The sequence below is a fragment of the Enoplosus armatus genome, chromosome 13 (genome assembly GCF_043641665.1).
Source record: "Enoplosus armatus isolate fEnoArm2 chromosome 13, fEnoArm2.hap1, whole genome shotgun sequence".
Taxonomy (NCBI): Eukaryota; Metazoa; Chordata; class Actinopteri; order Centrarchiformes; family Enoplosidae; genus Enoplosus; species Enoplosus armatus.
The window spans coordinates 13,464,980-13,481,799 of record NC_092192.1 but is presented as its reverse complement, the minus strand read 5'-3'; the positions used below and the strand labels follow the sequence as shown (position 1 = coordinate 13,481,799).

At 43.0% G+C, this 16,820-nt stretch overlaps 3 protein-coding genes across 4 annotated transcripts; all 3 read right to left on the bottom strand.

Moving 5' to 3' along the window:
- Nucleotides 1-145: 145 nt before the first annotated feature.
- heatr6 (HEAT repeat containing 6) lies at nt 146-8,207 on the bottom strand. Its single transcript, XM_070916746.1, has 20 exons — nt 7,911-8,207; nt 7,205-7,312; nt 6,909-7,049; nt 6,706-6,821; nt 6,009-6,123; nt 5,813-5,914; nt 5,549-5,713; nt 5,245-5,459; nt 4,936-5,110; nt 4,652-4,858; nt 3,859-3,958; nt 3,386-3,777; nt 3,178-3,300; nt 2,843-2,929; nt 2,541-2,675; nt 2,325-2,447; nt 2,114-2,238; nt 1,857-1,953; nt 1,257-1,461; nt 146-723 (listed from the first exon to the last, which is right to left on the bottom strand). The coding sequence occupies exons 1-20, from the start codon at nt 8,205-8,207 to the stop codon at nt 146-148; spliced, it is 3,606 nt and encodes a 1,201-aa protein (XP_070772847.1).
- A 1,000-nt stretch (nt 8,208-9,207) lies between these two features.
- On the bottom strand, nt 9,208-13,095 carry LOC139294816 (major histocompatibility complex class I-related gene protein-like). Of its 2 annotated transcripts, none has more exons than XM_070916747.1 (7): nt 12,959-13,095; nt 11,420-11,681; nt 10,709-10,987; nt 10,300-10,602; nt 9,916-10,023; nt 9,687-9,704; nt 9,208-9,510 (listed from the first exon to the last, which is right to left on the bottom strand). In XM_070916747.1, the coding sequence occupies exons 1-7, from the start codon at nt 12,971-12,973 to the stop codon at nt 9,479-9,481; spliced, it is 1,017 nt and encodes a 338-aa protein (XP_070772848.1). In that variant the 5' UTR covers nt 12,974-13,095; the 3' UTR covers nt 9,208-9,478. The 2 variants fall into 2 exon arrangements, with proteins under 2 accessions (XP_070772848.1, XP_070772849.1); XM_070916748.1 differs by having other exon boundaries at nt 11,420-11,629.
- A 993-nt stretch (nt 13,096-14,088) lies between these two features.
- On the bottom strand, nt 14,089-15,946 carry dynll2b (dynein, light chain, LC8-type 2b). Its single transcript, XM_070916749.1, has 3 exons — nt 15,886-15,946; nt 15,005-15,158; nt 14,089-14,900 (listed from the first exon to the last, which is right to left on the bottom strand). The coding sequence occupies exons 2-3, from the start codon at nt 15,134-15,136 to the stop codon at nt 14,763-14,765; spliced, it is 270 nt and encodes an 89-aa protein (XP_070772850.1). The 5' UTR covers nt 15,137-15,158; nt 15,886-15,946; the 3' UTR covers nt 14,089-14,762.
- Nucleotides 15,947-16,820: the final 874 nt, after the last annotated feature.

Here is a 16,820-nt window from a genome sequence, read left to right as displayed (position 1 = left end):
TATGACAAAGCTGGTTACATAATCTCTGCCTTCAGTCACCAGTTACTTTGTGGTCTGCCTGCTCTGATCGGTCCAACTTGAGAGACCAGTCTACATGGTCTCCAAGAGCTTTCAGAAACCCAGCGCTGCAGCTGGAAATGACTATTTACAGCTTTTCACAGGTCTTTAGCAAATCCTCCAGGAAATGGACCACCACCTCCTTACCTCTCTCCTCCTCTCCCCGCCCCTCCCCTTCAACCTTCAACCCCTTCAGTCTGATCAGGGCCTGCTCCAGACCTCTGACTCTCTCCTGAGGGGTGAAACTGTCCCCTCCTGTGTCTTTCTCTCCCTTTGCACCCTCTCCTCCTCCGTCCTCCGCCGCTCTGAGATATTTTATCAAATGCTCCTTGATGCCCCTCCCGTCCTCCCCGGCCAGCGATGCCCCAAGGGCGGGCATATCCTGCACCTGGCTGACGCTGAGCAGGTGTAGGAGAGCTTGTGAGAGCGTGTGTCGCAGGCTGGCACTGTAGCGGTACTCTAAGAAGTCGTTTGTGTCTTCGCTGTTTTCCAGCGCCGTGGCCAGGGAACGCCACACACAGCAGAACCGCTTCGTGTCCCCGTAGCAGCCGCGGTGGCCGGGGACTGCCAGGGCAGCGGCAGACTTGATCCGCACCTTGAAGTTCTTACAGGAAGTGACAACGTGGCAGAGGGCGGAGAACGCGTCACCAGACCACGGGGCTGAGTCTGGGGGGAGAAAGAAACCGAAATTAACTGTTAAGTTTGACATGTGAGCAACATCAAAACAAAAACTATACTGTTGGGTACATTTTACACCCTTCAACAAACAAAGCCTGTGTATGATATGTGAGAACGTTGAGAACACGCTCAACCTACGGTCTACCACCCAGATAAACATTTAGGGAAATAAGTCTGTTCCCTTTCATGCAGAGCATTACATGAGAATATTGATACCATGTCTGTACGCTAAATATTAAGCTAACGCCAGCGGGCAGTTTGCTTAGCTTAGCATAAAGACTGGAAGCAGAAGGAAACAAGAGTATTTAAAAATTGTTGTTGAACTGTTACACCTTTAACAAAGATCTGATGCTGTTTGTTTCAGCTATTCAATAGCAGCAAATAAGCATATTTCCCAAAATACCGATCTATTCCTTTAAATCCTGGTTGGAAGCATGGCCACAGAGCCAGGTTGATGACCCAAGTCCACCAATTCATACCAAGGGCAAACTCAGGTGAACACCCTTGGAATAAACACTTACCGAGCGGCAGGACTGGGTTTCTGAAAGCATTTCCCAGTGCGTAGCAGGCATTCCACCGGACCTTCATAGTGGCTTCTGATTGCACAGTTTTAACCAGAGCACGGACCGCTTCTTCCAGCGGGCGCTGGAACGCAGACCGGCTCAGCTGACTCTGACGCAGGAAATGAAGCAGATTCCCGAGTGCTCGCACTGCGTTAGACTTCACCTGGAGGGGATGAAGGGAGGAAGCAAGTTCAGAGAGGTGAGAGCCAATCAAAAAGACTAGAAAATAATGTCTACACAGGCCAGATACTGATTAGTATGATATCAGAATCAGTATCAGAAATACTTTATTGATCCCCCAGGGGGAAATTATACTAATATATCAAAACATTATCAGTCGTACTAATGAGGTTATACTAAGCTAGTTGGCATGAATTAACTAGATACTTTCAATTCTTGCATGTTACACATTCACAGAGATTCAGTTGTTTCCTCTTTGACAGAACAGCATTCGTCGTGTCCCAAACAGATCCGTTTTGAAATTACTTCATAGCAGAACAAAATGTGGCAACGAATCTGAAAGTGTGTGCCTTGCTCTTGTGTGTAAAATGCCCTCACCCTGTCCTTGTCGGCAGACGCTCGGGTGGCTGCCTGCAACATCTTGAGCAGCAGCATGTCCGATAACTCTTCTTGGAAGTCCACACCTACACTCTCCCTGACAAGGAGACCGGAGATTACAGTTAATACATGTTAATAACATGTTGGTCTTTTATTTTGTAAGATTAATAAGTTTTCAAGATCAGATTTCTAATAAATATGTATTTAGTGCGTTTTCTGAAGCATTCGCTCAGCATTTTGTATCCATGTTTTCTTACATGTTGACGATAAGTGTGTCTGTGAGGTTGCCTAGGGACCAGGCAGCCTTGGCACGGACATTTGGAGATCGATCATCAAGGGCAGCGAGGATAGTGTTTGCTGTATCCGCCACGAACATCACATCCTGGAAAGAGAGAGAGAGAAACCTGTATAACAGATCCTTGTTGGTCAGAGACATGGTGCTCGGTGTGCTTATAGTTGCTGCTCTACCTCTCTCAGACAGGGGAACAGGATGTAGACTCCCAAAGCCCTGACGGCTGCGGTCTTCACCAGATAGTTCTCACTGTAGGTCAGCCCCAGCAGCACGGTGATGCACATCAGCTGGGTTTTGTCCTTAAAGAAAAAAACAACATTACACATCACATGCGCAGCTCCATGAAGCTCAATATTAGCTGAGTAGTAATAGAAAATGGAAGGGGAACTCACAGGCAGCTGTGCGAAGGCCTGCGGCAGGATGGAAGAGAGCGTGTCGCAGGCGCTCGTCTGCAGCGTGGGATGTTGCTCATTCTGCAGCGCCCCATTCAGCGGACCACTCAAGACTTCTGACCAAAACAGCACCACCTATATCATGCCCACATATGTATGAAATTAAATCGGGGCAAAAAGGTACGTAATGTTTTCAGAAAACAAACAAAGGAAACAAACAGCAACAGGAAACAAGAAACAATCTCTTCACAAATCAAAACAGATGACACAGTATATACAGTATAAAGACAGTTTGTACTTACTTGGCTCATGGGGACCCTCGAGCTCTCGGGCACGTTGTTCTCTGCTCTGTACTGCTGGATTATTCCTGTCCCTAACTCCTCTAGTAACTAAATAAAAGATGATGACACAGACATCAGTGAGCAGATCTTTACCTTATGATTGTTTCTTATGTCATTTCTAAATATTTATTAAGTATTGTCATTTTGTGCAATCACAGAATCGATTTTCAAAATGTCCATTGACACCATATGTATTGCTGAAGCTTGAACATAGGCACAGAAAAAAAGAGAGGGACACACAAACCATGAGTAGTGTGGAAGTCGCTTACAGATGAAGAGAAACCAGAAGGTGTTACCTTTGCTCCGTGCAGTTGTATGGAGGGGTCCGTCTCCCCGAGGCAGCGAGCGCTCACATGCCCAATCTCACACAGACATGCTTGAGCTTGAGAGAAGTAGCCACGCACCAGGTGGGACATGACCTGACACACAGGACACACTTAATAAAAAACACACCTCCAGAAAGTGTCTCTCTTGTCTCTTTTTGTCTCTGCCGCCATCTCTCACCTGTAGAGCTTCTAGTCGGACAGGGGAGGGCTCTAAGGCAGCACCTCCTCCTGTTGCCGCTCCCTCGCCATCTGATTGGTCCTCTCTGGGCTGAGTCACCAGCGACACACACAGCTGCAGCAGCCACGGCGGAGCACTGTCCTCCTCCACTGGCGTGCGAGGAACGCGGGGGGAGTGTGTGTGCGAGCTCCGCTGGGAGGGTGTGACCGGTGTGCGAGAGGGCGAGGACACTCCGTCTCTTTGCCTCCAGCTGAGAGCAGAGTCCTGCGGCGTGAATGAGCCCGAGCTGCTGCCCTCCGGCTGTCGGAGGAGGAGCTGCACCTCAGGGAGAGGAGCCTGAGTCGTCACCAGAGCGCCATAAAGAGTCAAGACGGACACACGAACATTCACATCTAAAAGACAGAGAGCAGTTGTATTAAGAGACGTGTGTTTTACTGACCTGTTCACTGAATGCGCACTGACGAAATACAGACCTCTGTGGCGCACGTAGGGACGCATCTGCTTCCAGAGCGGGCTGAGCAGACCAGGTCTGAGACGGTGGTAGGGAGCGTTCGCCACCAGGTAGGCCAGAGACTAACAGACAGGAAAGGTGGACGTAAGCCGTTAGGACAATAAAGCACAACTTGTTTTATGCTCCCTCTCTTTTAAAATCTAAATTTGGGAAGTGTCATTTTTAACCAGTCCATCAGTTAGTCCAACACTTTCACCTAATGACTTTGGTGATCTCCCGACTTTCATTTAACACCTCCAGAGGGTAAAATAATTTACCAATACTATGTTTATTCATATGCAGATGACTGAACTTTCCTGTGAGTGGCAAGAACCTAAAACGTAAGAACAGCAGAGTTTTGATCCATTAAACAGCTGTGTTTCTTGGTGGGTAATGACCCTCACAGGGTTGTAGACTTTTAGTCTTGTTCATTTTTTTTTTTTTTACTTTGTAAAAATGTGACAGGTGAGGCCTTTTATACTTATCATAATATACTGTTATTAAGACCTCTGCAAATACATCTGTGTCTGCATGCTTTCATTCAGTTGATTCTTTGTTTTAGTTCCACTCCCACTTATACCAGATATTACCCCCAACTATGAGTGCCCGTAGTCAATACTGTAGGTTTCAGGCTTAACTTGACTTTTACACAAGCTGTACATGGAAGCTCAACATGGGGAAGAGGAGAGAACACAGTAGCAATAACCCAGGAGAGAAAACTTTCAAAAGGTAAAGGGTTCATCACAAAACTGTCTTTCAAGCGCATGTTATCGTACCTTTATGACCTGTGTGAGGGTCTGAGGGGAGGTCTCGGCCAGCAGAGCCAGACTGAGAGAACGGTGCAGCTCTCTGACGGCAGTAGCCAGCGAGAAGGAGAAAGGGGTGTAAGACGTACGAGGAGACGCCGTATCTTCAGCCACAGCCAAGAAGTGACGGGAGCCGTCCAGCATGGCCGACAACACCTGAAGCGCACACGCACGCACCTGGAGGGAGACGAAAGAGATGCTGCAGCCACGTGTGTGTCGAGGAGAATCGTAACATGAGTGAGGGTATGTTGTACCTTCGGTGAAGGGTCCTTCAGTATAATTGTGAGGAGAGTGAGAGGCGGCGGCCCCCCAATAGGAGAGTCGGGGATGAAGGAGGACCAGTACCCATACAGAGTCCTCTTCTCCACACCTTTCATCACCGCGAGCAGACAGTGCAGAGCCCCCTGACGCACACGGCCGTGGTAAAGCCTGAAAGAGAAAAATCATGCAAGAACTCAGAAAAGGATTTGTCACTGATTCATGCAGGAAAAACAAAAACACATGCATGCTTGTACTAAAACAAAAAAAGAGATAGTGGTGACATGGGCAGTGCCTCTTTGTACCTTAATTTGCTCTGTGCATTGCCTTCTGGGTCAGAAAACTCTGAGTCAGAACTGGTTCTTTTCCAGGAGGGGTAGAGAGACGGGGCGGAGGGTTTGGACAAAGACTCTGCCTCTCTTCCCCCTTCTTTCTCTCTATCATCTTCCTCTCCATCATCCCCTCTGCTCTCCTCAGTGCTCGTCTTCTTCCCCTTTCCTCTGGGTTTCCTCTTTTTATTCTGAGGAGACACATTCAAAAACATGTTCCATCACTGATTTAACGGTCCTTACTAGAACTTAGGGCAACAAAAATGAAGGCTTGTCTCACCCCTGAGGTCTTGCCTGGCACAGCGGCATCCTTTGGTGCTAGTGTGGGTTTTGCTGGTTCAGCTGGTTTTGGTGCAGAGAGACCCTCATACTGAGGAAGAGGTGCTGGGTAAAGCACAGCCGGCCACTCGACACTCACACCTGGAGTTCCCTGGAACATGAGCCTCTGCAGAAAAAAAACATGTAAACTGTCATGTAGTGTGCAAGAGAGATGACAAATAAATGTTAAGGCACTAGAAAAATCTGCATCTGCATCATTTTGCACCTTAAGTGAGGCCAATACAGATCCAAGCTCCTCCCCTCCACCAAACTTCCACTTCCCACCTGAGAGACAACTCTGAAGTCCCTTCAGAGCTGCCTGGATCACCTACACAGAGGACACAAGGGCAGGCATAGGTCAACTTCTATTAATATATTTTTCTCCATCGAAGTTTGCATCACGACACACCAATTATCCGTACCATGCAGTAGAAGAGCTCATCAGTGTTGGGAGGTTTGGTTGACTGCAGTGTTTTCAGGAAGACAGTGAAAGATACACTTCTGTATTGATCATCCAAAGGTGGCTGACCAGGGATCCTGGAGAGAAAACAAGAATTTAAACCCGCAATGACAGTTTGCGAGTTTTTGGCCACTTCGGGGCAGCGGAAACAATTTGTGAACACAACACTGACATATCATCACCTTTTAAGTTGATACATTGAACTTGTTAGCAGACAGTTACTTATTTACACATCCATCAATTACAGGGCAATGACTGGTCTATAGCCGCTTAGAAGAAGGAGCATTTGTGACCTAGAATGGTGGTGTCTGATGGGTTTCCGATGGCTGCAAAAAATCCTTAAATTCTCTCTTGACATGCAAAGTCAATACAATTTTACCACATGCTTCTAGATGGGGGATATTGAGAGTTACTATTGGACTAAGAAAACATTTAGGATTAGGATTAGTTTTCTTGCTTCACCTCTGCTCCACCCTAATCTCCAAATTCATTCCTTCTGGCTCCAAGATTGAGAGTCAGCGATGAACCCTGACTCAAAGTTTTAAAACACCCCTTCAGAAATCAGATCAGAGACACCACCAACAAACTGGGCACACACAGTACACGCAGACAAAAATGCACAATATGGCTACTGGCTAAATCTATCTAACCACGCCTACCTGAGACAGATGTTGGCCATACACGTAAGAGCAACACGGCGTAACTCCATATTTGGCTGAGATGGGGAGCTATACAGTAGGAGGACTCCATCTTCACCCAGTAAGTCCTTGAGGTGCTATGAATAAGAAAACAATCTATGTAAATATTAAACAGTTAACATATACCACAATACACTTTCACAAAAGCTTGTACATTTATCTACCTGGTGGCACTGAGGTCCATTCCCATACACTATAGTGGAGAGTGCCAGGAGGATATCGGAGTGTGTCCACATACTGCACACTTTCAGCGCACTGGCAGTATAGTTCACCAATATATCCAATGTCTTTTCATCCATTATTACCTTAAGAAACAGCGAGAACAGACAGGAAGAAAGTACAGTACATTTCAGGTGATTACACACACAGTCAGTACAGTGAGCAGCAGTGTATATAATATCTATATCTATATATAGATATATATCCATAATCTCTACTGTAACTACAGGGCAGCTGTTACCTTTAGCTGATTGAGTAGATGATGTATTAGCTGGCAGAGTTTGATGATTAGATGTTCTTGACTCAGCGGCACAAGACAGCTGATGTGTTTCAGCAGACTGCACACATCCTGAAATGGAACATAAGTAAGTAGGAAAAGCAGCACAGGCAAAAACGACTTTTATATATATATATATATATATATATATATATATACACACACATAGATGCAAATAGGAAAGGCAAACTTTGTTGAACTCGTTTTTGACTACCGGGGTGCTGGATAACGTTGCTAACATATCACAAGGGGAATGCTAGTTGCTATGCTGTTATGGGTGGCTGTTTCCAAGTGGTTGCTTGGGTGTTCTGTGCGGTTGCTAGGGAAGTACTATGTGGGTCCCTGTGTTACTAGGGCACTGTGTGGCTGCTAGGGTGTATGAGGTGGTGCTATGGTGATAGGTGATACTGGTCGGTTGCTAGGGAGCACTGCATGGTTGTCAGGATCTATTTTTCTTCCATGGTTTTGAGGTGTTGGGAAGTAATGATGCCAGAGAGTTAAGAGTTCCATTATCATTATTATGTCAACAATGTTCAGGCGTCTTGTTTGGACCGCTCAGGCGCACCCACTTGCGTTTGCTCTGAGGTACCAGCTCTCCGGTCCCCGATCCTACAGGGTTCGGTACATGGTTTCAGACAAAAACACAAGCAAATACGCGAGTATCTGTTACCTCTGGTCGGATGTTGATATTGGGATCGAAGATTTTGTTGTAGTTTTCGGACAGGAGCTGGTCAAACAGCATGTTGAGCTCCTCTCTGAGCTGGCCCGAGTCCGCTCGCAGGGCTCTGATCCTCACGGCGCAGCGTGAAAACTGTTTCTCGGCGTCCGACGGCGAGCCGAGCTGCCAACCGTCCGTCCCGAGCGGAGTGAACGGGGCGGCCTCCGCAGACAGAGCCACCGGAGGAAAAACAGGGACATCACCGCGGCTCACAGGGGCCGGTGCTGACAACCCGGTTTGAGCCGCCATATTTTTCAGACTCGGAAGTGTTTTGCTTGCTCGGTGGTTCTCGCTCTTCATTTCAAGCTTGACATCCAAATATCAAGCTCATTACTGCCCCCTGCAGTTTAAACCAGATACACCCAGATCCCAGTTATGACCCAGTTTCATCGTCTCCCCCTTAAAACAGATGAACAAACTACCAGTGGTGGAGGAAGTACTCAGTAATTCAGTTCCTACCTAAGTAATAGTACTACTACAAAATACTCTGTTACTAGTGAAGACAAAATGTCCACTGTGACTGTTATACTATTATATATCATATCATTAGCTGCCAATTCATTTTCTATCAATTGATTAATCGACTAATCATTTTCAGCTGTACTTGTATTTAATGTTGAGTAGTTTAATTGGCAACAAAACATCAGCTCTTTGTATGTTTTGTGCGCAAAAGTCTTAATTTGTAAAGCAACTAGTAAAGCTGTCAGATAAATGTAGTGGATTAAAAGTACAATATTTCCCTCTGAAATGCAGCGGAGTAGAATTAGAAAGTGGCTCATGTAAAGTACAAGTACCTCAAATGTGAACAGTACAGTACTTAAGTAAATGTACTTAGTTACATTCTACCACTGCAAACTGCCATAAATTACATTTAATGAAGCTATATAACAATGTCAAAATACACCATTACAAATGAAAGTCCAGAGGGTTAAATTAAGTTAATTAATTAAGCACCAAAAGATTTAATCATTTCCACAACTGCCTCTTTTACATGTTTATGTAACCCTATATCAGCATCTAAGAACTGTGACCAAAATAAATCATGTTTTATAAATCACCAGTGAAAATTAAGAATTCATAGAAGATTATAAACTCAGAAAGAGGATCTGTAAAGGCCCATGTGTGGAAAACACAGTTAGAATGACTTGTTAAAAACACATATTTGGGTTTGGATATAAGTTTCCTTGACTTACATCTTCTAAAACATAATATGAGGCAGTGACAGAATCCAGATCACTTTAATGTAGGATCTATATTGTCGTTTAGACCAATCAATTTGACAATTTTTTTGCAGTACACAATAAAGTACATCCTTACACCATATGTCATGAATGCTAATCATCACAAAAGACAGAAGATCACATGACTGAATGACATGAATGCGATACCTGAAGAGCCAAGGTGCCGCACTGGAAAATGTTTTGTGTTGTGTCAGTATGTCGTAGTTAGTTTCAACAAAGGAAGGATTCTGCACACAGAATCTGCAAAGTGTAGCTGACATGATGAAGAGCTCAGTGTGGTCAGTTAGAAGAAGAGGATGAAGAGTATGAAGCTATATAAGAAAAACAAAGTGTCAGTACATGAATTGAAAACTATTAACTATATCTATTTATACAAAGAGAGAGGCACAGACCTCAAATCCCTTGAGGCAAATTTGTGATTTGTGATATTGGGCTATATATAAAGAAAATTGACTTGACTTGACTGATAAACTGACACAATACTTACAGTTTGCCGGCCTGAATCCTGAAACACAGATGAGCGATTACAGTATTAAAAACTATAAGATAAACAAAGAAAACACCAATTTGTCTTTAATAGAAATATCCTATTAATTTCACTGATTTGTGCTTTTATTTTAGATTGTTTTTATTTATTTATTTATTTTTCAGAATATATGAAAACAGTGGGGTAAAAATCACTTCATGATGAGTAAAAACATCTTCCTCTTCCTCACCATTATTGTTCCTTCTCCAGATGAAGAGCCCAGTGATGCAGAGTGCCAGCAGCAGCAGTCCTACAACAACTCCAATGACAGAACCAACAGGAAACTCTGAGGGAGAAACTGGAACCAACACAGAACAATCACAGTTTGTCTGCACTACTGGATGGACCTGATGTTAAAGCCACTTAGGTAGGGCAAGCATATGGAAGTGATCATGTGCATAAGTGAGTGGAGAAGCACTTCTACAGAAAGCTCAGGGTTGATATAGTCATATTATTAATCCAGGACTAACAGTAAGCCTAAGGTGAAGGATCCACATTTTAAAATCACAACCCAGTGTTAACATCTTCAGTTTACAGTTCACAGCCCCTGTAAAGTCAGGATCCGCAGTCTTACCCCAGTTGGTTCTGATCACTGCTTTGTCCAGTCTGGTGACGATGTTGTCCTTGACACCCGAGAGACGAAATGCACAGTCATACCTCCTCCAGTCTTCAGGGGCGACTGACGAAAGGTTCAGGTCAACGCTCATCTGAAAGGTTCCGTCGTGGTTGGGGAGGATCTCTCTGTGGTCCACGTCCTCATGAAGCTCTTCTCCATCTTTCCTCCAGAACATCACGGCTCTGTCGGGGTAGAAACCTGTAGCGTGGCAGCTGACTGGAGAGGAGGGAGTCTTCTGGAGGAGAGACACCGAGGGACGCTCTGGAGAGAGAGAGAGAGACAGAGACAGAGACAGAGAGAGAAATGAAAACAAAAGCATATAAATATTGTTGTGTCCATGAAACTACATCAGGTAATGTGTTTCTACCTGTTCTCTGCAGAAAGCTCTTCAAATATTCCACATACTTTTTCAGACGTTCTGGGCAACGCTGGGTGTTGAACATCTTATTTACTTCAATGTAAATGATGTCTCTATCCCACTTGTGTTTGGTGATGACAGCCTGTGGTTTTGCTGCGATCCACGTCAATGTCTGTGGGTCCAGAGCTATGAAGTCCTCTCCATCATAACCATACTGATTAAAACCATGAACCTCTCCAGTCTCATCGTCCCACTCACAGCCGTGCATCCTCTGGAAAATGTGAACGCCTGAGAGACAGAGATTGCAGTAAACCAGCAGCACAGCCAGCTATGTATTGGCACATTGATAAATGTCCCTCATCTGCATTTTTGTTATTCAAAGTGGCTGGAACCTATATGAGCATGCATTTTACATCTAGCCTTGTGCTTCCCAGTGTTCCCAGTGGTAAGGGCTAGAAGCGTGAGGAGAAAAAAGCTGATTTATCACTTGATCAACAGAAAATCAATTGACTGAATGAAGTATTTTGTTAATCAGTTAACAAAAATCAAAGTAATTTTTTCGAGTAAAGAAACTGTTTGTTAGTTAGTTAGTTGGTTGCAGCCCTACGTGTGATACATTTTAAGCAACTTTGAGCAACGAAGACGTGTGTTTGTATCAGAAGCTATAACTTTTGGCTGCTTGAGAGCTTAACACATCAAAACATGTTAACAGTATCATACCTCCGGTTTGGTTCAGTTGTTGCTTCAACATGTCAATGTTGGCTCTGTATATGTAACGGTAGCGCACACACTCTTGGGCGTACCACTCCAAGAGTTGAGGATCATCTTTTATTAATTTCTTTGCCCAGTCCTGTTTGGGCTCTGGTCTCTTTCCGCTGCTGTCACAGTAACCCCCCTGAATGTCATCAACCATCGAAATAGCCACAAACTCTGGGAAGGTTGGGAGTCCAGAGGATGCAGTGAGGAAATACTTTAGGGAGTGCTTCACGGTAGAACAAACAGATTTTCAAACATGTAAAACCTGCATTCATCAATATTTTTCTCTCTAATGTAATGTTAAAAGGACACATAGAACTGATGACATTAAGAATTATTATGATGCATGTGTACATATAAGAAGCATATTGACCATAGCAAATTATTCATCTTGATGTTTTCTGCCCCATTGTGGCCAAAAGAATCAATGAATGCAGCTTTAAGGTTTTTGTTTTTTCTCCTACTGACTGTTGTCAACCCTGTGATCCCAAATCCTTAACATTTAGGTTGAATCTGTATTGGCCTTCTTCATTCTAATGCTCATTATTCATCACAAAATAGCTTCTTGAGCTGAGACTGATCAATTCAATTCAATTGTTTCATTAAATTAAAAACATGATGAAGCTGCTATCATGTATATGATGCCAGCAACCTGAACTTGTCTGAATGAAACAAACAAACAAAACATGTTTGGGCACATCTACTGAAATAATAAAGGGGCTATTTGGTATCACTAACATCAATATATCCAATTGGTTTGAAACCAAGGAAAAAATAAAAGCCAGTTCTTCTCAAAGGGCAACAAACATTTACCAAGTTTTCCTACATCTCATAACTACATGATGAAGATCTCATAGTCATGGTGGCTGGCAGTGGTGGTAGAAGTACTTAGAAGTAAAAGTTGATATATACCTTAACGTAAAAATACTCCATTTTACTCCAAGTAAAAGTTCAGCATTGAACACTATACAAAAAGTCTTAACAGCAAAATGTGCAGAAAGGTCCCTTTAGGATGTTTATATTTATTTTATTATTTATACATTAACTTACATGAACTATTATTTATACATTAACTTACATGAACTAACATTTTTGTCGTAGCTGGTCCAGCTAGAGGTCATTTCAACTATTTTATAGTGCTCCACATTTCTATCTGTATTAATACATCATATTTTCTAAGATGGTCAGATGATTTGTGTGAAAACATTTAATCTGTAATTAAGTAAAAAATAAACAGCAATATTTCCCGTAAAATGTAGCGAAGTATGGGTATGAAGTAACAAAATGGAAATACATATTTGAAGTACAAGTACCTCATAACTGTACTGAACTGGTGTCTGAGACAGCTCAAGGCGCTGCACCGTCAGACAACAAATGCAAATGGCCAAAACACAAAGATCACCAACACTGAATATTGTCAATAAAGTCAATATTCCGGATACTAAGTTCAGTTTTCATGTCAACACTGAACGTTTAAAGGAAATATTTTTGAAGTGAACTCACCAGCAGGTGTAACATGACAGAGGAGCAGCAACAAAACAAACTCCTTCATTTCGTTTTTCAGGAAAAAAAGAGATTTCAAAATGATGGTAAGTTTTGTCTTGATCGATCGGAATAAACTTCATAATCTTGTTATGGGTCACTCTTGGCGGAGTTAATTTACTGCCGCTTGTAAATTGAAAATGAAAGTATAACCTCAGAGTCTGCTGAAGTATCTGACTCGTTCAAAGACACGCAGAACAGGTACAGAAAAAAAACTTTACTTGATCACAATGAGAAATTAAACTCCGCCCAACATTGAACACTAGAGGCGTAACTTTACCTGAATGATTAGATTCAACAAGGACCTGTTTTCTTTCAAACTGAAAATCAGTTGCTGTTTGCATGCATTAAACATCTGCGTCATTTCACCAAAGATCATTTATCATAAGTTTTCTGACTTGAAGTTGACCAAGTTTAACAATATCACGTGAAGCAGAGAAGCATCAGCATCTGTCCTGTTTGTCTGTGGCAGTATCAACACACACTGCATATCTGTTTCAGTGGCTGAAGAGGACTTTAACACGGGACCAAGATCCAATTTCAAACTGGAAAAACAGCTTTAACAAATGAAAGAGCGACAACCTTTAATCATCTTTCAGATAACCTAAATTAACATTGTTTTGCTAAACAAATGTGAACATAATATCGATAACAAAGCTGTGGCAGCTGTTGTCTCCTAGCATCATGCACCTGTCTAAATCTCATAAGGTATTGTTAAGTGCTAGAAAACAAATATCGTTGTACCTAAACTGCCTTCGTTCGAATAAATCTGCTGGATAGGTTTCCCTGAACACCTAACACTACTACTGGTCACTACTACAATCCTAGAAAGGACAATTAAACATCAAAACCGTTCCACCAGGGTTGAATATTTAAGTCTCCATTTTCTCAGCTTTTATAATTTTGTGGACACGAGCACACCCTGAAATCTGAAATCTGCCTGTTCAAACAGAGCAGTTTGTCCTCTGCCTCTGGAAACTTATTCTGTATGTAAGAAACCATTCTGACTTGTTTGCCCCACAAGATGTCAAGTCATGTGGTTATAGTACATGCAAGAGAAGCACATTCAAGGCACGCATACACACTACGCATATTTTGAACCGGTTTACTGACTCAAAGTTGTTGTGCTCAACATGTTGAAAATATCACAATACCAAACTGCACACTAAAATGACATTCCAAAGATACAACAGTGACATTGTGAATATTCACAACACGAAGTGTAAACAGGAATGTTCAAGCATGTACAAAACCTTAAATCTCTTAGCAGGTTATATTCTTTATTAAGTGTAAGCAACAGTCTTGGCATTTTTTTTTTTTTTTCCAATCTCAGTCGACACTGAAAATTAAAGGCATTTCAACAAAAACTCTGTTGCTCATTTTAATTCCATGAAAAATAAGTTATTATACAACATACCCATATGAAACAATGTACAAGGCCTGTGCATCAATGCACAGCAAAAATAATATCCGGAAATTATGAGTCATGGTGAGTCTGTCAGAGGAGCAAATGCTGACTGAGAGATGGCATGGGGGAGTAGTTTTACATTGGCATTTTCTATGAACCATCACCAGTCCAGGCATGACTAAAGAGCCATCCACCGATGAAGGTGGTGGTGTTGTAGGTGGCAAATAATAACAGACTGAAGCAAGCAGGAAACCAGGAGGTAAACATGTCTGCAGAAAGGTGGTGGCAAATGTACAGCGTGGCACAGAAGTATTAAGGGCTGCATTAAAAGTAGTTTTAAGGGGGCATGTTTGGATTTCAGCCCGACTTGAACAGTAGAATGGCCACCTGACCCAGGTAGAAGTAGATGAAATGCTTCGTCTCGTGCGTCACGTAGCTGCCAAAGTTCCTCCCAACAATGCAATGCCATGTGGGGTTGTACTTCTTGTCAAACTCCTGCAGGGGAGACAACTATTATTAACACTTCATAGAAAAAAGGCCATTAACAGGTGTCAATAAATGTCACACGTTTGTTCCAACACAATAACGATCTAATGTACCTTTTTGACATAGGCGGCGATATCCTTCTCTATGTTGTACTTTTCCATAGCCTGCATGGCACAGTCCACCGCATCCTGCTGCATTTCATCAGACATGTCAGCGTTCTTTATCACTGCCTTCTTGTCAGACATGTTGGCTTTTTTTTTTTCTCAACTGCACAGGAGAAACAAAAAGTCATATTTCAGAGACATTTTCCACATAGTTCCCCGCTCGTGCAAACAGTGAGCTTCGTCGTTCCATTTTCATGGCCACAACACTGCTAACACCATTTGCTTATAGAAACAGTTATGAGTCTACTTATTTGTATTTTGAATTGATGATTTACATGATTTACAAATGAGTTGATTGGATAGGAGGCCTCGTGAAGCAGGAGGTAATCTAGAGATAACTCAGATGTTCACTGACAGTTGTTCTGGATCACACTTAGTACAATTATGTAGACAACTCAGCAATGTGGATTTGTGAGACAGACACAATGGGTTTGCAACTTGTTTACAAGCTTACAGTAACAAATAAAAGAAGGGTGCTGACATGAAATACATAATTCAGCAACACTATTGAAAAAAAGCACCTGCACTGTGCAAATGACAGCATTATAACTTTGGTTTACTGCAGCCACTGAAGCAACACTCAACTATTTCTGCACATATTCAACAGCAAATGACTCCTATAATTCAACTCGTTTTTGCAAACGACAATGCAAAAGAAAGTGGAAGGAGCATTCACACAGCTTCTCAGGACAAATACAAGAGGCTCAGGCGAGATTCGCATGCCAGCAGCAGAAGCCTCTGTGTTCACCCTCACCTGCTGGCAGTGCACAGGTTGTATTAACAACACACACGGAGAATATCACACTATCACACACGCAGGTAACTCTTACCGTCTCACAGCGAAGTTGTAATATTTAGAGGCCTTCGTTACGGGATGCTGCACAATTTTTCTTTCATTTATGCGAGGAAAGCGTGCGTCTCTGTTCCGCCCTCCACATCACATCCTCTGTCTGATTGGCTGGAGCGAAGCCTCCACCCTGGTGACGGCGTTTTTCACTTGCGGACAGTGCCTGCATCTTATTTCAACCCAGAATGCACCGTTTTCACTCATACCCCCCCCCTCCCCCACCCTCGCAGGGATCGATCGATCCAGGTGATCGGGTCGATCGATGATATTGACCTACATAACTTACAGATCTTGCAACGTATTAAGATCTAGATTAGATGCCAGCAGGAGAGGCGAGGCACGAGCTGAATATGCGTCAATAAGAGTAATTGATCCCGTGCCAGTTGTAAACAGACAAAAAAAAAGAGCACACAACAACAGCAAAAAAACATCCTTCTCCGGATTTTCATCCAAACTATATTCACACTTTCTTCAATGCGGCATGATGACGTAATGGACATGCGTTTCCGTCTTTCTGTGGGTTTCAGTGGTTTCAGCCAGGCAGGGGGACAAGTGTCTCTACTGCTGCCAGACCTGTTTCTGACTCTGGTTTACAGAAGTCTTTCGGGATACCTCTGCAAAACTAGGGAAAAGGGGAAAGAAAAAACCCCATAATGAATTTAAGTTAAGGTCCAGAATAAGGAGATTTTATATAAAGTGAGGTCAGTTTATTCGCCATCCTCGTATGTTTTGCTTCTTGTTACTTCTGTTGGATATTTGAGCTTCACTCTGCCCCGCTTTGTTTTCACATTAATTTGCTTAAGAGAGAAAGTCTCTGGGATCACCTTAAATCTGAGTTCAAGAGGTGTAGGTACAAGCAGGATTTTGTGACATCACGACTAGTGAGCCAATCGTAGTCCAGTATGCAATTTACACAAG

Coding starts and splice junctions, on each gene's coding strand:
- heatr6 (XM_070916746.1), bottom strand. CDS start 8,207: ATGGCGGCTCAAACCGGGTTGTCAGCACCGGCCCCTGTGAGCCGCGGT. Junction 5,714..5,812: donor CTGTATTGGCCTCACTTAAG/GTGCAAAATGAT, acceptor TTTTTTCTGCAG/AGGCTCATGTTCCAGGGAAC. Junction 4,859..4,935: donor TGAAGGACCCTTCACCGAAG/GTACAACATACC, acceptor GTCTCCCTCCAG/GTGCGTGCGTGTGCGCTTCA.
- LOC139294816 (XM_070916747.1), bottom strand. Junction 10,988..11,419: donor ACAACTGAACCAAACCGGAG/GTATGATACTGT, acceptor TCTGTCTCTCAG/GCGTTCACATTTTCCAGAGG. Junction 10,024..10,299: donor AGTGATCAGAACCAACTGGG/GTAAGACTGCGG, acceptor TGTTGGTTCCAG/TTTCTCCCTCAGAGTTTCCT.
- dynll2b (XM_070916749.1), bottom strand. CDS start 15,136: ATGTCTGACAAGAAGGCAGTGATAAAGAACGCTGACATGTCTGATGAA. Junction 14,901..15,004: donor TCGCCGCCTATGTCAAAAAG/GTACATTAGATC, acceptor TCTCCCCTGCAG/GAGTTTGACAAGAAGTACAA.